Source organism: Mytilus edulis, chromosome 10 (genome assembly GCF_963676685.1).
Source record: "Mytilus edulis chromosome 10, xbMytEdul2.2, whole genome shotgun sequence".
Classification (NCBI taxonomy): domain Eukaryota; kingdom Metazoa; phylum Mollusca; class Bivalvia; order Mytilida; family Mytilidae; genus Mytilus; species Mytilus edulis.
The window spans coordinates 6,989,166-7,012,410 of record NC_092353.1 but is presented as its reverse complement, the minus strand read 5'-3'; the positions used below and the strand labels follow the sequence as shown (position 1 = coordinate 7,012,410).

The 23,245-nt window shown below is 33.2% G+C and overlaps 1 protein-coding gene across 4 annotated transcripts in view; it reads right to left on the bottom strand.

Moving 5' to 3' along the window:
- The window catches only part of LOC139493259 (RING finger protein 17-like), a 63,584-nt gene that overhangs the window by 12,294 nt on the left and 28,045 nt on the right, over positions 1–23,245 (bottom strand). For all 4 annotated transcript variants that reach the window (XM_071281487.1, XM_071281488.1, XM_071281489.1 and 1 more), the window contains 16 exons: positions 22,878–22,935; positions 22,320–22,425; positions 20,937–20,997; positions 20,179–20,557; positions 18,436–18,616; positions 10,808–10,958; positions 7,524–7,733; positions 6,691–6,833; positions 5,883–6,049; positions 4,519–4,691; positions 4,049–4,171; positions 3,005–3,091; positions 2,329–2,484; positions 1,683–1,769; positions 1,202–1,346; positions 415–550 (listed from right to left, as the gene is read on the bottom strand). In XM_071281487.1, the coding sequence (XP_071137588.1) occupies positions 415–550; positions 1,202–1,346; positions 1,683–1,769; positions 2,329–2,484; positions 3,005–3,091; positions 4,049–4,171; positions 4,519–4,691; positions 5,883–6,049; positions 6,691–6,833; positions 7,524–7,733; positions 10,808–10,958; positions 18,436–18,616; positions 20,179–20,557; positions 20,937–20,997; positions 22,320–22,425; positions 22,878–22,935 (2,363 nt within the window). The remainder of the gene's footprint in view (positions 1–414; positions 551–1,201; positions 1,347–1,682; positions 1,770–2,328; positions 2,485–3,004; positions 3,092–4,048; positions 4,172–4,518; positions 4,692–5,882; positions 6,050–6,690; positions 6,834–7,523; positions 7,734–10,807; positions 10,959–18,435; positions 18,617–20,178; positions 20,558–20,936; positions 20,998–22,319; positions 22,426–22,877; positions 22,936–23,245) is intronic.

Below are 23,245 nucleotides of genomic sequence, written 5' to 3'. Positions count from 1 at the left end.
ATAGTCTCAGTGACAATGGTATACCTTTTATTGAAAACAAAGAAAGACATTATCTTAAATTTTGCTGGTTATAGCATAAATAAGTAATAATCATAACTTTGAGCTTCTTTTCTTAATTTTATAGGTTGTATTCACCGTTTTGTCACCTAAAAGGTCAGCCTGTGCAGATGTGAAAAAGTCATCAAACAGACTTTTTATTAATTAGATTAAACTGGGCAAAGACAAAATCAGTTATATTCTGATAAAAGTGCCTTTTTTATAGAGAGAACCAGATGGAGAAAATCAACCCATGCTTTTTGTTATTTTTCTCTTATTTCAAATTTCAAGGTTTGTTTTGGGTTGGTTTTTGGAAAATTGCTTTTTTTTGGTTGGGTATAACTTCCCCTCTGTTTTTCTATCTGTACATGTGCTTACCTGTCAAATGTGAGTATCTCTGAGTTTCCATAATCAACATATAAAACTCTGGCTTGTAGGATCTCAGGATCAACTTCAATTATAAGTCCCCTATACCAACTGTTATCCATAGTATACTGCCCTAAACATGGCAAACCTATAAACAGAGTTTACAAATAACTTTAATTATAAGTCCCCTATACCAACTGTTATCCATAGTATACTACCCTAAACATGACAAGCCTATAATACAATATAAACTGTTGACAATGGTTTATTTATAGATCAGTGGTTGTAAACATTTTTGTTTGTTTTTAGGACTAGTTATAAGATGTATCCACATTACCATTTTTACTGATTACAGAAATATTTATTATATAATTGTCCTTATAGATTATCGTTGATTATCTCAACAAGATTGATTTATCGCCTGAGCAAGTACAGCGTTAGTGAGAAAAGCAAGTTGAGATAACCAATGATAATCTGTTTATCATTAATTTACCTATAACTAAGTTGTTAATTTTATTGACAACGGGCACATGTGTCCTTAGTTTCAAGCGATACTTTTTTCATATCAAACTTCTGTGCTGAGAAAGGAAATCATCAGTCAGTAAGATCAAAGTAAAATTTCGTAAACAACTGTAGAAGAATTGATTGACTTATTCCTGTCATCTTCTATATCAACCTTATTGATAAAGTTTGACTTTTTATCCATTTATAACCAATAAGTGAATCAGATTTGATTTGGTAAGGTGTGTACTGATGAGCTATTCTACATAGTTTTAGAATAGAACAGTTCTATAGTTACCTGGTTTTGGTATAGGTAATGTGTTGAAGTTATGAGCTACTTGGTTTAGTTCTACAGATATTATTTGAAGTCTCGTCAGCTGTTCGTTGATTTCATCAGTTCTCTCATCATTGTTCTCTTCTTGTTTACAGTGTTGGAAATAGATCTACAATAAAAGAATACAAAATCCATACAATAATTGCTTTATATATAAAGGCAAAATATCCCTGCCACAAGTTTTGGGAAAATATAATTAAAATACTATTTCTTTTCAGATATCATTTTAAACTATCAACAATTAATGAAAAACATAAGTCAAAATAATGTGTTTTTTTTCTTCAGATATTTAAGAAGCCTACTGATAACTTTTCAAGGTTTTTTTCACTTTAGGTATCATACAATGAGACCAGATTTAGTAGGGTACAAAGCTTAGCAGTTTACAAGGTTACAGGTGATGTCAGACCTTCACAGTAGGAAAAGGTTTAGATTTGAACATACTCACCACATCAGGAGCTTCTACATTAGTAATACACACATTAAAGTATTCATTCTTTGGTGCCAACTTTACTTTAGGATAGGCCAACCTTTTCTGCAAATAAAGAAGTAACAAATTTTTTTCTTATGATCACAAATACTTGAAAGAATGTAGGTTCATTTACTTCTGGTAAAACTGAACTTTTAAAACAATATTAATATAATGTTAAGATTCAGAAGGGGAACGAACACTCATTATTTTTTTTTCATTCTAAAATATCTTTATTTTAATACATTTCTGTGATTGAACATGTTGAAGACTTTCTAAATCAAATTGTAAAACATGTATTAAATATAATTTACGGCTTAAAGTTTAGGCTATGGACTTATGAATTTTGTTATTTTGTTAAAATACATTAGAAACTATATGAAATATGCTATTCTTTTTAATTTAGAGTATGTACTCCAGTGTCCCATTAACTTAACATTCAGTCATCACAATTTTACTTTTATGTTGGAAAAATGTTGATAAGACTATCCTAAAAAAGACTCAATGAGTAAGGCCAATTTTTAAAGATATAATCAATATTAAATAACTTACCAAAAATTATTCAAACAATCTTTACTATTTATTTCAGAAAAAGCAACTGTTTTCAAGTAAAACTATAACTTACAGATGATAAAATTCTGCCAATCTTATTACTGGTTTCCACTCTATAAGTGACATCATTTTTCCTGTAACATAAACCTTTCTTGTAGAGTATTGTACTGAGATCTTTCTTGTCTGGAAGAGTTATATTAACTTCTAATGGACGGTCAACTTCTCTGCTCTGTAATGGAAACATTTGGTCTACATTAAAATTAAAGGAGATTTTATAATATGATCATGTAATTTACATGTATATAAAATTATTTTTTAACATGCTACGGCTCACTAATAAAAATCCAGCTATTAAGTAATATCTTAACAGGAAGTTAAAGTCAAGGTTGATTCAAAATATCAAAAGATAGACATTCTTAGTCCCTATGGGAAATGAGACAAAAATTTCATGGATCTGAAAACATTGTCAGACACTGGGGTAAACTAAACCCCTCTTTCAGAGCAAAGGATATAATTCTAAAATATATCTGAAAATCAAATTGAAAACTTTCACATGCAAATCATTTGTTTCTTGTTTTCTACCTGTGTACACCAGAAATTAATTTAACTTGAAACTGAAAGTTATCTTAAAACATATCTGATTGCCACAAAAAAAAACACATTTATTTTTCACATTCAATTGAATTAAAACCCTTTCTTTCTGAACTGACCGTTTTTTGTACAAATATTTCAATGTGTGTTTGTATTACCTTTATATCAATGACACAAGGCTTGTTAACCACCATTGTGTGCATCTTATCCAGGGTGGGTACAGGCCATTTACCTGTCGTTGTAACCTGTAAATATAGAAAACAAGAATGTGTCCAAAGTACACAGATGCCCCACTCGCACTATCCTTTCCCATGTTCCATGGACCGTGAAATTGGGTAATAATCTAATTTGGTATTAAAATTAGAAAGATTATACTATAGGGAACATATGTACTAAGTTTCAAGTTGATTGGACTTCAATTTTATCAAAACCTACCTTGACCAAAAACTTTAACCTGAAACACCCACTTTCATTTTCTATGTTTAGTTGACCGTGAAATTGGGGTCAAAAGTCTAATTTGGCTTGAAAATTAAAAAGATTATATCCTAAGCAACAAGTTTACTAAGTTTCTAAGTTAATTGGACTTCAGCTTCACCAAAAACTACCTTGACCAAAAACTTTAACTTGAAACTCCCACTTTCATTTTCTATGTTCAGTGGACTGTGAAATTAGGGTCAAAAGTCTAATTTGGCATTAAAATTAGAAAGATCATATCATAAGCAACAAGTCTACTAAGTTTTAAGTTGATTGGACTTCAGCTTCATCAAAAACTACCTTGACCAAAAACTTTAACCTGAACGGACGGACGCACAGACGAACGGAGCCACAGACCAGAAAACATAATGCCCCTCTACTATCGTAGGTGGGGCATAAAAAGAACTATAACTTAATCATGGGTGAATATATACATAAATAAGAAGATGTGGTACGATTGCCAATGAGACAACTCTCCACAAGAGACCAATTAGTTTGGAGTAAATTCCATTTTGTTATGATAATGGGAAAATTGTGCATTGGCAATTCTGATCCCTTTTCAGTTTTTGAAACGTTTTGAGTGCAATGATGCTAATATTTGGTGTTATCACTTTTTATACTCAGAACATTAAAAATATATTTTGTTATGAAATCCACCAGTACAATCTCAAATTTTGCAAGTGATCATTGCTTTAATTCCCACAATGCAACTACTACACTATACTTACAGGTATTACATTGTGTAACATACAGGCCATACATTGTATAGGTATCTCTATAAACTCCAGCACATCAGCTCTAATGTTGTCATATCTTATATACTCAACATTACCAAAGTCTACAAACTCAACCTAAAAAATAAAAATTCATAATTCTTCCGATTCCCTAGCTTCAAAATATTGGGCACTTAAAAAATAGAGACTGTTCATAAAACAGATAATGTCTGCACTTGCATGTAACCATACAAAGAACCATAACAGTAATAGTAATGCTACCCAAATTTAAAATTAATCTGTTTTTTGTTGTATATTATGTATAAGTTTCATAACATTTGGTTTTGACAAATTAAAGTTCTAACAGAAACTAATTTTGGAACATACTTTTAAGGTTAACACTTACATGACTTACTGCCCCCTCAATTGTGGTGTAATACAAAAAAATAATTTTGAATACCTGACACGATCTAAAAAATTCATACCTGTATTCTATGTGGCTCCACTTTCAATATTCTAGCTCTATGCCACTTTTCTTCTAGATGAAACACAGCAATACAAGCTTGTCCTTCCTGCCACCTTATCTCATCTCTACCATGTGGTTCAGAATCTACAAACTTCTCCTGCAATCTATTTACCATACTGTATAGAGTATCTTCTAGAGGAGTAAAATAAATAATGACGTTAACTAACTAGTTTTTCTTTACATCTGCTTAACTTTAATACAATATCCACGTACAATTTGTGACATTAAAAAAATCAGTAGAAGAAACAGATTATTAGTTTTTCAGCAAAAAGATAGTGTAAACAAGAATGTGTGCAAAGTACATGGCCATCAGCACTATCATTTTCTATTTTCAGTGGACCTAGAAATTGGGGTAAATCCTCTAGTAAAAATTTGGCATTAAAATTAGAAAGATCATATCATAGGGAACATGTGTACTAAGTTGCAAGTTGATTGGACTTCCGACTTCATCCAAAACTACCATGACCAAAAACTTTAACCTGAAGTGGGACTGACGGAGGGACAAACGAAAGCACAGACCAGAAAACATAATGCCCATAAATTGTCATTTGACTCATTATGAACCTTTTTGGCTTGCATCAATTTCTACTTTTGGCACAAAATTCTACAATACTCTATTGATTCTAATATTATCCACTCATGCTTAGCTATTAAAATTTTCCAAACTTCAAATGCACAGATGGTTCAGCATTAGAATTTTTTGTTAAAGTTCAAAAATTATAATAACTAATAGGGTAAAGTGGAAGCAGTATCATTTTCTATGCTCAGTGGACCTAGAAATTGGGGTAAATCCTCGAGTAAAAATTTTGCATTAAAATTAGAAAGATCATATCATAGGGAACATGTGTACTAAGTTGCAAGTTGGTTGGACTTCAACTTCATCCAAAACTACCTTGACCTAAAACTTTAACCTGAAGCAGGACAGACGAAAGAACAAACAAACAGAAGCACAGACAGAAACAAGAATGTGTCCATAGTACACGGATGCCCCACTCGCATTATCATTTTCTATGTTCAGTAGACTGTGAAATTGGGGTCAAAACTCTAATTTGGCAATTAAATTAGAAAGATCATATCATAGGAAACATGTGTACTAAGTTTAAAGTTGATTGGACTTCAAATTCATCAAAAACTACCTTGACCAAAAACTTTAACCTGAACGGACAGACAGACGGATGGACGAACGGACAGACCAGAAAACATATTGCCCCTCTACTATCGTAAGTGGGGCATAAAAACATAATGCCCATAAATGGAGTACAAAAAGTTCAACAATTATAAAAACTAACAGTGTAAAGTGAAAGAATGATATAATAAACCAACCATTTTCCTTCAGTTCCTGTACCCATATGATTCCTTCAAAATCAACATAAGCTGGCATGCCCAATATAGAGGAACTCATTGGCTTGACTGCTGGCTTCCAGTAACATACAGGTTGGATCTTCTTTATTTTAGCAGCTTCAGCTTCAACTAAAATTTTCTTCTTCCTTCTATAATTAAAGATAATGTTTTTCCTTCAGTAAGTTGCTTGAAGAAATGTTTATAAGTAAAAGAGATAAGAAAAGTTATTCTTATCTTGCCCTGTTTTAGTGGAAAGTTTTCTTTTTTTAAATTATAAATAATGACCTTGACCTATTGGCCCAAATGTTTCTATCTCTCTCTATATAGATTCAAGTGCATCCAATATTCAACACATACACGTATTACAGAAGATTTGAAAATTGTAAAAAATAGAAATAGATCGTCCTGAAAATTTGAACTCTGTATATCTATTAACTATTTGTAACTGTCTCCATTAAATCAAAAACACCAATAGTTTGAAGATATCTTACCTTTTGACTAGAACAGAAGGTTCATTTTTGTGTTTATAAATGTTTCCTTGAAGGTAAAAAAAATTGTCACTATTTTACAATAACTGACCTTTTGATAGGAAAAGGAAATCTATTTCTATCAGTTTGTCTATGAGGCCATAATATAATAGTTTCCTCAAAAGTTCACTAATTTGCAGAATTTTAAGACTAACTGACCTATTAAATGGAAAAGCAAGTCCATTTTCTATCAGCTTGTCTGTGGGGATTTGATTTTTGGGAAAGATACAAAATCTGACAGAATTTTAAGAATAACTGATTACCTGTTGATTGGAATAGCAAGACCCTTTTCTATCAGCTTGTCTGTGAGGCTGTAATAATGTTTTCTGGAAGGTTCTAATGCTGTCTCAGAAATATCTTCCTCCATCAAAAGATCTATGGGTAATGAATCATTCTGGGTATTTCCCTGTAAAACATTAATCAAACTTCTTATAAGCACAGAAGGGTAAAGAATGTGTTAATTTATCAATGGGAAGTAAAACTAATACATGTATTGCATTATCAATAAGGTATTGGTTGTAGTTCATTCAACTTCAAATATAAACAATGGGAGATAACTGGAAATTTTAATGATGACTTTAACAATGACAAAATTTATATTTTACAGCAGATATTAGATTCCTGCACCTTGCAAAAGTTATGTAATTTTCTTGACAAGTGTAACATCATTTTGTGACTTGATTATCTGAGCATATATTACATTGATAAATTTCTGGAAATGTTCAAGGATAGGATGTATAGAATGTTATGATCAATGCTCTATATTGTGTGTATCCCATAAGCCTTGGAAGATTGAGATATCAAGTCGGTAACATAGGGTTTTGGTTGCATTTCATGCAATCTTTACCTAAAACATTGATATGTAAATTACAAGTCAATTCAATCTTTTCAATGACCTGAACAAAGATGTTTTTTTCATGGGACATCAGCCATTTTTTCTTCTTTTTTTTTTAGATGACAATAGAGAGCAAAGCACAAAATTTTGCCGTCATATTGAATATTAAACAGTTTTTTTTTAACAATGATCTTTTCTGTGGTCCATAAGTTCAGAATTTCACATTTTCTAATTTATAACAACAAAATCATCAAACAATACCTTTTTCTGGATATACATTTTCATATTTTTGACTTCCTCTGCCATGAATTCACAAGCTGTTCTGGACCATTTTTTCATGTCTCCAGCTGACACAATGTCTGCCAAGTGACAAGAAAAGGCATAACACATCTGTTTTAGGAATGGCTTCTGTAGAGGTCTAATCTCTGATACACCGACTTGACAAATATAACCGTAATCCACCATAAAAACCTACAACAAAAACAATTTCAGGTCCAGGAGGAGGTGTAAACAATATTCATAATAAACATAATTCACTATTGAATTAATAGCCAAGAAATAAAATCTAGCCCTAAATTTTAACAATAGTTTTCCTTTTTTATAAAAGTGAAAAGAAATTTGTTTGTTTGTATCAACACCAAGCGCCTTCACAATGCCATAACCAATAAATATTCAATTATTTTAAGTCTTGCTAATCCACTTACTACTGGTTCTTACTCAGATACTTGTCCCCGAAGTCAGGAGCCTCTGGCCTTTGGTAGCCTTGTTTGTATTTTTAAAATTTTAGTTCATTTATGTTTTTTTTAGTTTAGTATGATGACCATTTTCACTGAACTAGTACCCATTTTATTAAGGGGCCAGCTGAGGCCAACCTCCAGGTGTGGGATTTTCTCGCGGAGTTTAAGACCTATTGTTGGCCTTTGGCTGTAAACTGCTCTTTGGTCAGGTTGTTGTCTCTTTGACATATAGCTCTTCACAAATTTCGGTACTTATCTATCTTCGGATTTCAAATGTTTGGCTTTGAGCGTTCCTGATGAAGGTAAATCCAGAAAAGCGCTTCGGACACAAGATAATATTAAACGTGTTGTTTTCAATTTTTTGACATATTCCTCATTTCCATCTCAGTTTTAATTCCTTATAAACTAGAGGCTCTAAAGAGCCTGTGTCGCTCACCTTGGTCTATGTGCATATTAAACAAAGGACACAAATGGATTCATGACAAAATTGTATTTTGGTGATGGTGATGTGTTTGAAGTTCTTACTTTACTGAAGGATTTTGCTTCTTACAATTATATCTATAATGAACTTTGCCCATTAGTAACAGAGAACTATATTTGGTAAAAATTTACATAAATTTACCAAATTAATGAAAATTGTTAAAAATTGACTATAAAGGGCAATAACTCCTTAAGGGGTCAATTGACCATTTAGGTCATGTTGACTTATTTGTAGATCTTACTTTGCTGAACATTATTGCTGTTTACAGTTTATCGCTATCTATAATGGTATTCAAGATAACCAAAAACGGCAAAATTTCTTTAAAAATTACCAATTGGAGGGCAGCAACCCAACAACCAGTTGTCCAATTCATCTGAAAAATTCAGGGCAGATAGATATTGACTTGATTAACAATTTAACTTCTTGTCAGATTTGCTCTAGATGCTTTTGTTTCATAGTTATAAGCCAAAAACTGCATTTTACCCCTATGTTCTATTTTTAGCCATGGCCGCCATCTTGGTTGAATGGCCAGGTCATCGGACACATTTTTCAAACTAGATACCCCAAAGATGATTGTGGCCTAGTAGTTTCAGTGGAGATTTTGTAAAAGATTACTTAGATTTATGAAAAATGGTTAAAGATTGACTATAAAGGGCAATAACTCCTAAAGGGGTCAACTTATTTGTAGATCTTACTTTGCTGAACATTATTGCTGTTTACAATTTATCTCTATCTATAATAATATTCAAGATAATAACCAAAACAGCAAAATTTCCTCAAAATTATCAATTCAGGGGCAGCAACCAAAAAACCGATTGACCAATTCATCTGAAAATTTCAGGGCAGATAGATCTTGACCTGATAAACATTTTTATCCCATGTCAGATTTCCTCAAAATGCTTTGGTTTTTGAGTTATAAGCCAAAAACTGCATTTTACCCCTATGTTCTATTTTTAGCGATGGCGGCCATCTTGGTTGGTTGACCAGGTCACGCCACACATTTTTTAAACAAGATACCCCAAAGATGATTGTGGCCAAGTTTGGATTAATTTGGCCCAGTAGTTTCAGAGGAGAAGATTTTTGTAAAAGATAACTTTAATTTACGAAAAATGGTTAAAAATTGACTATAAAGGGCAATAACTCCTAAACGGGTCAACTGACCATTTTGGTCATGTTGACTTATTTGTAGATCTTACTTTGCTGAACATTATTGCTGTTTACAGTTTATCTCTATCTATAATAATATTCAAGATAATAACCAAAAACAGCAAAATTTCCTCAAAATTACCAATTCAGGGACAGCAACCCAACAACCGATTGACGGATTCATCTGAAAATTTCAGGGCAGATAGATCTTGACCTGATAAACATTTTTATCCTATGTCAGATTATCTCAAAATGCTTTGGTTTTTGAGTTATAAGCCAAAAACTGCATTTTACCCCTATGTTCTATTTTTAGCGGTGGCGGCCATCTTGGTTGGTTGACCAGGTCACGCCACACATTTTTTAAACTAGATACCCCAAAGATGATTGTGGCCAAGTTTGGATTAATTTGGCCCAGTAGTTTCAGAGGAGAAGATTTTTGTAAAAGATTACTTTAATTTACGAAAAATGGTTAAAAATTTACTATAAAGGGCAATAACTCCTAAACGGGTCAACTGACCATTTTGGTCATGTTGACTTATTTGTAGATCTTACTTTGCTGAACATTATTGCTGTTTACAGTTTATCTCTATCTATAATAATATTCAAGATAATAACCAAAATCAGCAAAATTTCCTCAAAATTACCAATTCAGGGACAGCAACCCAACAACCGATTGACCGATTCATCTGAAAATTTCAGGGCAGATAGATCTTGACCTGATAAACATTTTTACCCCATGTCAGATTTGCTCTAAATGCTTTGGTTTTTGAGTTATAAGCCAAAAACTGCATTTTACCCCTATGTTCTATTTTTAGCCGTGGCGGCCATCTTGGTTGGTTGACCGGGTCACGCCACACATTTTTTAAACTAGATACCCCAATGATGATTGTGGCCAAGTTTGGTTTAATTTGGCCCAGTAGTTTCAGAGGAGAAGATTTTTGTAAAAGTTAACGACGCCGGACGACGACGGACGCCGGACGCCGGACGCAAAGTGATGGGAAAAGCTCACTTGGCCCTTTGGGCCAGGTGAGCTAAAAAGGTAAATTCTTTGTTTAAATAAATATTAACCCTCTGATATCTGATAATAGTTCAGAGACGGAATATATATTACCTGCTATTAAGTGCCTGTACCTAATTATACAGTAAATAGAGAATACACATAAATAGTAAATATCAAATACCTCGGCTAAACTTTTATGAGGCATACTAAGTATTTTAGCTCTGTACCATCTTTTATCATCAGAATGCCTGGCTGCACAGAAGTTTCCAACCTCCCATGTGACCCACTGATCCTCACTCAGACGATACTCATTTCCTATATCTTCCATCAAACTGAAACAATAAAAATTTACATGTATGATGCATAATTTCCATTAATATTTTTTTTTAAATCATAGATAACAGTGAACCAATGACGGGTAAATTCTATTGTAAAGAATCAAGGATACTGTAAACTTATTAAAGGAAGATCATCCTGGTGGCAAAATTAAGAAGGAAATCATCATGATAAATACCCAATGAATTTCATTATCTTATCTAATAACTATGAGAGAAGGTACAAAACCAAGGCTTCCAAAACGGTCATATATTCCGGTCATGACCGAAACTTTCATAAAAAGTCTGGCTGCTCTCAGCCTCAAACGGTCAAATAGAATTGGTTTGCCACTTTTTGTTATTCAAGGCATTTTTCATAAAACGGTCATTTCAATCTTGACCAACTATCGATCATTAAAAATATCCGTTTGGGGCTTTGGACATGTCCGCTTGGAACTATTTCACAAAGATATTTCGGTCATAATTGGGTTTATTACAACAGATGCAGCAAATTTAGGATTCTTTGAAGTGTCTCAGTTAGTCTAATTATCTGGATACATAAATGTACGGCTTGGTCATTAGCTTGTGTACATCAACAAGAGGCTCTCAAGAGCCTGAATCGCTCACCTGAATTTTTTTGGTTTAATCTCTCATCACGGATTATTTTGGCTTTTCAATTTATTTAAATGTTCTTTGAATCGTCCTATTTTCTTCAAAAGCAAAAAAAAATCATTTTCTCCTATGTTCTATTTTAGCCATAGGAGCTATGTTTCTTGACATACAAGGAAATGAAATATAAAATTTATACTAGATACTCTGAAACTCTGAAACTCATTTAGCCTAAGTTTGGCTGAAATTGATACAGCAGTTTCATAAGAGAAGATTTTTTAAAGTAAGTCAACATGATGAACAAATTGTGAAAAAAGTCTTTAAAGGGCAATAACTCCTATAGAGGTCAATTGACAATTTTGGTCAAATTGACTTATTTGTAGATCTTACTTTGCTGATCATATTTGCTGTTTACAGTTTATCTTTATCTATAATAATATTCAAGATAATGACCAAAAACTGCAAAATTTCCTTAAAATTACCAATTAAGTGGCAGCAACCCAACAATTGGATGTTTGATTCATCTGAAAATTTCAGGGCTGATAGATATTGAACTAATGAACATTTTACTCCATGTCAGATTTGCTCTTAATGCTTTCGTTTTTGAGATATAAGCCAAAAACTGCATTTGACCCCTATGTTCTATTTTAAGTAACGGCGGCCATGTTTTTTGACGGATCAAAAATCAAAGCACACACTTTGTGCAGGATAATCTAAGGAACAACCATGCTAAGTTTTAACCAAATCCATTCAGTAGTTTCAGAGGAGAAGATTTTTTAAAGTTAGCAAATATGATGAACAAATTGTGAAAAATTGTCATTAAAGGACAATAACCCCTTAAGGGGTCAATTGACAATTTTGGTCATATTAACTTATTTGTAGATCTTACTTTGCTGATCTTTTTTGCTGTTTACAGTTTATCTTTATCTATAATAATATTCAAGATAATGACCAAAAACTGCAAAATTTCCTTAAAATTACCAATTAAGTGGCAGCAACCCAACAATTGGATGTTTGATTCATCTGAAAATTTAAGGGCTGATAGATATTGACCTAATGAACATTTTTACTCCATGTCAGATTTGCTCTTAATGCTTTCGTTTTTGAGATATAAGCCAAAAACTGCATTTGACCCCTATGTTCTATTTTAAGTAACGGCGGCCATGTTTTTTGACGGATCAAAAATCAAAGCACACACTTTGTGCAGGATAATCTAAGGAACAACCATGCTAAGTTTTAACCAAATCCATTCAGTAGTTTCAGAGGAGAAGATTTTTTAAAGTTAGCAAATATGATGAACAAATTGTGAAAAATTGTCATTAAAGGACAATAACCCCTTAAGGGGTCAATTGACAATTTTGGTCATATTAACTTATTTGTAGATCTTACTTTGCTGATCTTTTTTGCTGTTTACAGTTTATCTTTATCTATAATAATATTCAAGATAATGACCAAAAACTGCAAAATTTCCTTAAAATTACCAATTAAGTGGCAGCAACCCAACAATTGGATGTTTGATTCATCTGAAAATTTAAGGGCTGATAGATATTGACCTAATGAACATTTTTACTCCATGTCAGATTTGCTCTTAATGCTTTCGTTTTTGAGATATAAGCCAAAAACTGCATTTGACCCCTATGTTCTATTTTAAGTAACGGCGGCCATGTTTTTTGACGGATCAAAAATCAAAGCACACACTTTGTGCAGGATAATCTAAGGAACAACCATGCTAAGTTTTAACCAAATCCATTCAGTAGTTTCAGAGGAGAAGATTTTTTAAAGTTAGCAAATATGATGAACAAATTGTGAAAAATTGTCATTAAAGGACAATAACCCCTTAAGGGGTCAATTGACAATTTTGGTCATATAAACTTATTTGTAGATCTTACTTTGCTGATCTTTTTTGCTGTTTACAGTTTATCTTTATCTATAATAATATTCAAGATAATGACCAAAAACTGCAAAATTTCCTTAAAATTACCAATTAAGTGGCAGCAACCCAACAATGGTTTGTTTGATTCATCTGAAAATTTCAGGGCTGATAGATCTTGACCTAATGAACATTTTTACCACATGTCAGATTTGCTCTAAATGCTTTCGTTTTTGAGATATAAGCCAAAAACTGCATTTGACCCCTATGTTCTATTTTAAGTAACGGCGGCCATGTTTTTTGACGGATCAAAAATCGAAGCGCACATTTTGTGCAGGATATACTAAGGAACAATCATGTTAAGTTTCATTCAAATCCATTCAGTAGTTTCAGAGGAGAAGATGTTTGAAAAATTGTTAACGACGACAGACGACGACGACGACGACGACGACGACGACGTCGACGACGACGGACGCCAAGTGATGAGAAAAGCTCACATGGCCTTTTAGGCCAGGTGAGCTAATAAAAAGTAGAAAAAAACACGTTTTCTTTTATTTAAATAACAACAAGCTGTCAAACAATTATCCCTTCAATAAGTTATATTGAAGCCATAAATCATTCGCTGATTACAGGTTTGTTACCTTTGATGAGGTGTCCTTAGCTTGTCTTTATCAATAGAACTAATGATGCATAACAATGTACATAAAGGTGATCAGGTAACGAGGTCAAATATGTAAGCGTGTACGGAACAACATCCTATTTAATTACGCTTTATAGATATTATTTTAAATGAGCATTCATGCAGTTTAACAAAGTTTCCTGATATTTAAAAGTTATTCTTCAAATAAGTATATTTATAAATGAATAATTATGATATCAGATATATATTATTTATTTGACACTTAATACACTGTTAAATACTGGGGTACTATGAAGGGGAAAATTAATTGAAATATATAGTAAAAACACCAAGAAAAACTTCGCTTGTGTATACCAAGCTGACCTGTCCAATGAATAAGAGGGGCGTTCTCTATTCTTGTTTTCATATTAAACCAGATGCTCCGCAGGGCGTAGCTTTATACGACCGCAGAGGTTGAACCCTGAACGGTTGGGGCAAGTATGGACACAACATTCAAGCTGGATTCAGCTCTAAATTTGGATTGTGATTAAATAGTTGACACAGCATAGGTTTCTGACACAGAATGAATGTGTTCTAATGAACTTAAAATTTTTGTTTTCTCTTAGAGCAATTCACTATGCTGTTGAATATTAATCCTCTCAAAAAAATGTTTGAAGAAATTTTCTTTTTTATTTATGAAATTTCAAATGAGAAAAATTGAACCCAATTTTTTTAATCACATCCCCCTTTCCCTTATTCCAAAACTAATCTCAATTAAAATTTCTAATGGAGTTTGCAACAATAACTACTCATTTAAATACATCATAAAATATTAAGATGTAAAAAAACTGCTTGTTATCACTGAATGGTAAAGATTATTTTAATTTATCAGTTGGTAGTAAAAAGTGAATATACATTGTATATTGTATATAACAAAGATTTAAGTTGATTCTGGACAAAGAAAGATAACTCCAATTAAAAAAAAATCTTGCTATTGCACAATATTTTGCAATTACATATTTCTTGCTTACTATTCTGGACAAAGAAAGATAACTCTAATTAAACAAAAATTTGCTATTTCACAATATTGTGCAATTAGATATTTCTTGCCATTGCGCAATACTGTGCAATAGACCACTTTCGAGTTCATCCGTCACCGGAAAAAACTCGTCAATTATACGCGCCTTTATCACCGTCATTTGTGCGTTTAGGGGCGTCGTCACTTCCTTCCAATGTTGAGCGAGTGGTTGGAAAACTATAATTCTATATTGTACGAATTATTCGGCAAATTGAATTCTCAAAATTGACAATCAACACTGCTGTCATTAGGGAATTGTCAGTAAGTACCTACATAGCAACCATTATTTCTAGTTTATCCTGCACACAGACGATCACTAAGACGCTTGATGAACGTAAATAGTGCAGGGATACAGGCGAGCCCCTCTATCTGGTAAATGACGTCATAAAGGCGTGCATAATTGACGAGTTTTTGCCGGTGACGGATGAACTCGAAAGTGGTCTATTGAAAAGACTTGCTATTGCACAATACTTAATATAATAATTTTAGATCCTGATTTGGACCAACTTGAAAACTGGGCCCATAATAAAAAATCTAAGTACATTTTTGGATTCAGCATATCAAAGATCCCCAAGATTTCAATTTTTGTTAAAATCAGACTAAATTTAATTTTGGACCCTTTGGACTTTAGTGTAGACCAATTTGAAAACAGGACCAAAAATAAAGAATCTACATACACAGTTAGATTTGGCATATCAAAGAACCCCATTTATTCAATTTTTGATGAAATCAAACAAAGTTTAATTTTGGACCCCAATTTGGACCAACTTGAAAACTGGGTCAATAATCAAGAATCTAAGTACATTTTTAGATTCAGTATATCAAAAAACCTAACTGATGCATTTTTTGTCAAAATCAAACTAAGTTTAATTTTGGACCCTTTGGACCTTAATGTAGATCAATTTGAAAACGGGACCAAAAGTTAAGAATCTACATACACAGTCATGACAGTTAGATTCGGCATATCAAAGAACCCCAATTACTCAATTTTGATGAAATCAAACAAAGTTTAATTTTGGACCCTTTGGGCCCCTAATTCTGTTGGGACCAAAACTCCCAAAATCAATACCAACCTTCCTTTTATGGTCATAAACCTTGTGTTTAAATTTCATAGATTTCTATTTACTTATACTAACGTTATGGTGCGAAAACCAAGAAAAATGCTTATTTGGGTCCCTTTTTGGCCCCTAATTCCTAAACTGTTGGGACCTAAACTCCCAAAATCAATACCAACCTTCCTTTTGTAGTCATTAACATTGTGTTTAAATTTCATTGATTTCTATTTACTTAAACTAAAGTTATTGTGCGAAAACCAAGAATAATGCTTATTTGGGCCCTTTTTTGGCCCCTAATTCCTAAACTGTTGAAACCAAAACTCCCAAAATCAATCCCAACCGTTCTTTTGTGGTCATAAACTTTGTGTCAAAATTTCATAGATTTCTATTAACTTAAACTAAAGTTATAGTGCGAAAACCAAGAAAATGCTTATTTGGGCCCTTTTTGGCCCCTAATTCCTAAAATGTTGGGACCAAAACTCCCAAAATCAATACCAACCTTCCTTTTGTGGTCATAAACCTTGTGTTCAAATTTCATAGATTTCCATTTACTTTTACTAAAGTTAGAGTGCGAAAACTAAAAGTATTCGGACGACGACGACGACGACGACGCCAACGTGATAGCAATATACGACGAAAATTTTTTCAAATTTTGCGGTCGCATGAAAAGTGACAATTAAAATCATAAAGAATAATATCCAATCATGACAATCGTATCAGTATTTGAGAAAGTTCACGAAAAGACTGACAACGCTATGTGCACCTTGTTCCGTAATGCCTCGCGTAATGCTTACTTTATTGCTAAAGAAAACTTACCAATGGACAAATTTCAGTCATTAAATGATTTAAGGAGGCTCGAGGGTATAAAAATTTCAGAAAAAATTAAACATTTGTTTTTCACTACAAATTTTATTTATTACCTTTTGTAGTTGTTACTTTATCATATGGTACAAAAATCATTCAAAACAATCAATTCGTGTTGGCCCCAGATAACATTTAAAATGTGTACATCATTGAAAAAGTTCCAAATTATCTCCCTTTGGTGGAAAAATGCCCTTTTTTGGCTTTAAAATTGAAATATCTTTTTTAACTCATCGGTGACATATATTTTTTAATATAATTTCCATATAAGCTGTACTTAAACTAAATTATTGTAAAATTTGAGCGATTTCTGTAATAAATTTCTTTTTTTATTTCGATATTACCTATAATTCTCCTATTACTTCAACCACCTTTACAAAAATGTATGCTTCTTTCGAAGGCAGATTGTGAGCGCAAATGAATGGTGACCCCACTTTTTTATTTTAATTTTCTATTAACTATAAGATAAAGTTCATTTATTGAAAAATATAGAGAAATCCTATATAAATGATTTAGACCCGCGAACCCCCTTAAATAGGTTTAATGGTGCCGTGATCACTTTTAAATTATAGCAAGAGAACAATGCCTGTTCCGAATTTATTGAGACAATTTCCGAAAGTATAGAGCAAGAGGTGATGTCCCATGTAAAGTTAAGTCCCGCCGTGGGAATTATGATCGACGAGTCAACTGATCTGGCTGATTGCTTGTGTTTGTCAATGTTGTGCTATTATTGTTGTTATATGCTTACATAACATATCATGTTGTTATTCATTAAATTATCAACCAACTGAGTATGTTTTTATTTATTCCTTATTTTCTAAATCGGGTTTGAAAATTGTACAACGAAAAATGTTATCACTGTTCAGTACAAGGTTTAAAACAATATCCTTCATTGGGCCTCCTCAATGTTATCTATAAATACCGCATCAGTTGTAAAGGTCACGTGGTCAGGTAATCAATACACAAAAAGAAAAGTATCACGTGTATCAAGCTGTACTACAATTAAAGCCAGTTGTTATCAACAGTTTAAAATAATATGGCCTTAAATAACAAGTTAACAAGTGTAGAGTACTCACAGAGAGAAGATAGATTATTTAAACACAAACAAAAACGAAAACATGAGAAAAGTCAGGTACTGAAGCTGACTGATTCAATGATGGCTCCCGATACACAGAAAAATGACACAATACCGAGGATAATATTTTATTTATTTTTAAAATGAAGACAACAAAACAGTTATAAATAATTTTATTGCATATAACACTTCTAATTACTTAGACACATATATCTTATGCATCCCCTCAGTTACATTTAAGTATCCAGCTGATCATTGACCGTCAAAAGTACCAAAACACCATGTTATAAAAAGATTTTGATAGTATTTATTCACAATAAATATTTACCTATTGAGACCATTTTCTCCTGCAGTAGCCAGCTGTACATAGAAATCTGTGGGTGATGTGAATTGACTGATGATAACTTCTAGCTCCACGGCTGGGGATTCAGGATCAGATGTGTCACTAGCTTTACCAGGAGAGGGGATAGGGGTGTGCTGCTTGGCTTTTTCAACATCAAGACGCAAAGCTATAATGAAAATGGATATTAGATGCTCATTAGAAGTTGATACTTATAACCTATATCAATTCAAAGTATGTTGAGCACTAAGACCACTTAAAGATGATTTCAGCTTGTGAACTTTCCATTTTTAAGTAGCAACATTCCAGCAGCACCTTCATACAGGATATATATCTCCCAATTGATACTCTATTCCCTTGCTTGTATTTCCTATCATGATTTTCTTGATAGAAGGTTGATGTTCACAAGGAAGCTATTAAACCAAGAGTTCCAAATGGTGAAGTTGAAATAATCCCTTTGTAAATTTTATGGACACCATCAAGAGTTGGTTGACCGTTATGGAATAACCGTTTCACAGATGATATTGGATATGTTGCTAACATCGTAACTACAATCCACTTCCCTTTCATGAATGTGACCTACCGAATTAGACTATTAACCGCATTTGTTTTAACATGAGCAGGGGTTGAATTTAAGCTTTTTAGTGTACTGGCCAGCCGGACCAGTGCATTTAAAATCTACTGGTCCGGCTCAAAATTTACTGGTTCTGCAAAAATGACATTCATTTGATAACCACTAAAAGATATGACAGATGTTTAGTATTATTTTCCTCAGCTGCATTCCTCTTCTTTATTCCAGTAGATTTTTGTGCTGTACTGTTTGTTCATGAGCCAGTACAAAATCTTACTTAAAATTTGAAGATCCCGTTACAAAAATACATTTCTCATCTAGGTCTGTCACTGCAAATTGTTCAAATGTTTTACAATGCAATGTATTACATTACGATCGACTTTACAATTTAACCATTTGAGATCTTTCTCCCAGGATATTTTATATCTATGTTTCCTTTTGTCAGTTTGAAAAGTCTTCCTTTTGAATGTCGCTTAATTAATTAATTTGTTTTTCCCGACGTTTTCACTCCATCCACAAATTTTGACATTTTGTGTTGTTGTGTAGTGCTCTCACCTGGGATATTAATTGAATACTTTTAAAATAGTACCCCCAGTACCCTAAAAATAATTTCTCAGGTTTACTTTTTTGTAAACAAACCGAGATAGAGATGCAATCAGTGATTTTAACGAAAAATTTCTACTGGTCCGCCGGACTACCAGCTGACAAAATCAACTGGTTCGACACAAATTCTACTGGTCTGGTACCACCGGACCAGCGCCAATTTCGACCCCTGAACAGGAGCAACACGACGGGTGCCACATGTGGAGCAGGATCTGCTTACTCTTCCGAAGCACCTGAGATCACCCCTAGTTTTGGTGGGGTTTGTGTTACTTATTCTTTAGTGTTCTATGTTGTGTCATGTGTACTATTGTTTGTCTGTTTGTCTTTTTCATTTTTAGCCATGGTATTGTCAGTTTATTTACGATTTATGAGTTTGACTGTCCCTCTGGTATCTTTCGTCCCCCTTTTAAACCATGTAGCTAGCTTTAAAAGAATCCTGTATGCTTAAAAAAATTAAACAATTCATAAATATCTCACAAAGAATTTACAAACAAAACCCAGTACTGGCTGACAACCAGTGTGATATTATAGTTCATATTAACACTGGTTTTACTTACATGATTTTGATGAATCCTCCCCAGAACTACTTGTACTTTTATGATATTTTTCTGGAGAATCTGACTTTTCTTTTTGAGGAGACAATGAATTCACAGGAGAGCTTGATGTCACATCTCTCCCAGGTGATAATCGTAACTGTGGTAGTTTTGGTGACAGACCAACATCATGTCTGGCAGGTGATTGTTGCTGTCTGGGAGGCTGTTGTTTCCGAGGAGATGTTCCTGACTGAGGTTGGTTACTAGGTGACAGACCTATATCACGTCTGGCAGGCAATTGTTGTTGTCTGAGTGGGTTTGGTGATGTTTCTAGCTTCAGTGGAGAGCTGATAGGTGTAACATAAGATCCTGATCTTGATGATAATGATTCACTTCGTACAGACTAGAATTTAACAGAACTGTTGGTCAGTAAATGTAGATAAGTAAACATATAATCTGTACAAAAGTTAACCTTGAAAGATAGCTTTATACAGGCAATTTAACCAGGTCTGTGGACCTAACCTTCCCTGTGGACAGTTTGCCTTTACAGAAAGGTCTGTCCATTGATATTTCCAGTAAATAAAGAAAATATCCTTGGACTAAATACCAGATGCCTTTTTAAGCTTATAAGTATCTGTTATATTTCCTACCCTTTACAAGGTCTGAAGCTTAAAAACATCTGTTTTAGACCCCCTTCACAAGGACCCAAACTGGTAAAAACATCTTTAATCAGTCGCTTCCACAAGGGCTGATCTAATTAAGTATATCTGTTATAACCTTACCACACTTTCATCTGAACTGTCAATGACTGGCTGTAAATACTGAGGAGGTACAGCCGAAGACCTGCATAATATAAAAAAATAATTGGTTATATATTATAAGTTATCTACGTTCATATCCGTAGATATGGATATTTTAACACCATGAAGTACCCCAGTACACCATGAGGCGTAGCCGAAGGGTGTACAGGGTACTGAAGGGTGTTAAAATATCCATATCTACGGATATGAACGTAGATAACGAATTTATCCCCGGTCTTAGTCCGAATCGGGCGAGTTTTATGGAAATTCGGGTACAAACTGTAACGCGAAAACAACGTTTTTTTCATTATCTAAAAAAGTTTTATTGAAATTTGGAAATTTTACATATTTTTTACGGGGTGTAGGGTACTACCTTTGGTAGAACCCTACAGGTAGTCAAATGTAAGTCGTTATTAATACGGAGACAGAAAAACTGGAAAGAGTCAAATTTGGCGCTCAATGTTGTGAGCGTTACGCCATAGATGGTGTGACGTCAACGTGGGTCATTTGCATAGCTAGGTCAGTAGTCCCATTCCTTGAATATGTTGCAGTCAAGTGATGCATTTAATGAAATGAATGTAAATATTCGGCATAATCGGACAAAATCGTTAATGAATCAAATATTTAATTACAAACATTATGGATAATCTACAGAATTCAATATTTCACAAGGAGCAATCATGGAACTAAGGAAAACTTGCGTGAAGATCCCGGGAATAATGGTTAGCAACTTACGAGGATATGGGTTAGCAACACCCAGGGGCTATGGGTTTTGTAACGACGTGCGTTAACCAATCAAAATCCTGGATATATACTAAGCCGGGGATAAATATATATATAACTAGGAGATAGTCTATAATCCATGAAACACAGAACAATGGTTTACATGTAATGTGCTAAAAAATAATCTGTTTTTGAAGGCAAAAGCTCCTTTAAGGACTCTTGACAATTTTGGCAAAAAAAAAAGAATAGATAGATCTTAACATCTTGAACATTTTTACCCCTGTCAGATTTAATCCTGTACATTCATTATTATCGCTATTATAAAATTGAATGGAAATGTGGAATATGTCAAGGAGACAACTACCTGACCAAAGATCAGATAGCCATCAACTTAGTTGTCGATATTAATAATACATGTGTGTTTTACAATAAGGTTTTAGCCATGGTGAACAGTTAGTTTACTAAAGGATAATCCAACGTCACTGTAACAATCCTTAAAGATAATGCTGATCAAATTTGGTTCCAATTTGTCCAGTGGTCTCAACTGAGATGACTGTTCTAGTGTGACACAGGACAATGAATAACAATACTAGGAAATGGCAAACGCTCATGCTAGGTATATATATATAGATGACTACTGACCCTTTACCCGTACTGATGGCATGTCCTGCTCCAACCAATTCACCATTAATGGTACAAATACCCGTGTCATCTTGTAATATCACATTTAGTTCAGGCCCCTTTACATCTGAAAAATATAACAATTTCCAATATACTACTACATTTGTAAAAGCGTAAAGCCATTGATCATTTATAATTTTCTTACAATAAATGGTAACAAATATAATAACTATCTACTACAACCTGAACATATAAATAGAAGAATGTAAATTTCACCTTTTATGCATACAAATTATGTGTTTTCCTTAATATGTTGGAGATTATTTTTTGTCATTTAAGCTTCTGGTATCATTCTGACATCTTCAAAGATATTGCACAATATTATCTATAAACTAAATCTTAAATAAATGCACAAGTTCTTTTAACATGCACAGTATTGAACACTACATACTCACAAAAGTCAAAAATATTGACTACTTCAGAATCTACAGCAGCTAATGCTTCATGTAATTCATGGATGACCAATGAATTTTACAAGATTATAGTTTGAACACGTTACTTATTATGATTACAACTTACCTGTAACATGTACAGAGAATACTTTCATAGTCACTTTCCTTATCCACCAACTATTACACTAAAAAGACATCAGTATATTTCTGCATCAATACAATCCTAAACAAATGTATTTGTATGTTCTTCAATCAAAATTAACTTTATTGGGGGAAAACAAAAATTCTAATATGACCATTTGTCATGCTGTTATCATGACCAGTCTGGATCTATTAATAAAAAAAAACATGACAAGAGGCTGTCACAACGACAGCAAACCAGATTTATTAACATTTATTTGTGTCCTGGCAATATCACAAGAACCATTTCTGATGAATGGTGAAAGTGAAAATTGTCAATATCAAATTTGACCTCCATTTTGTCATCAGTAACAA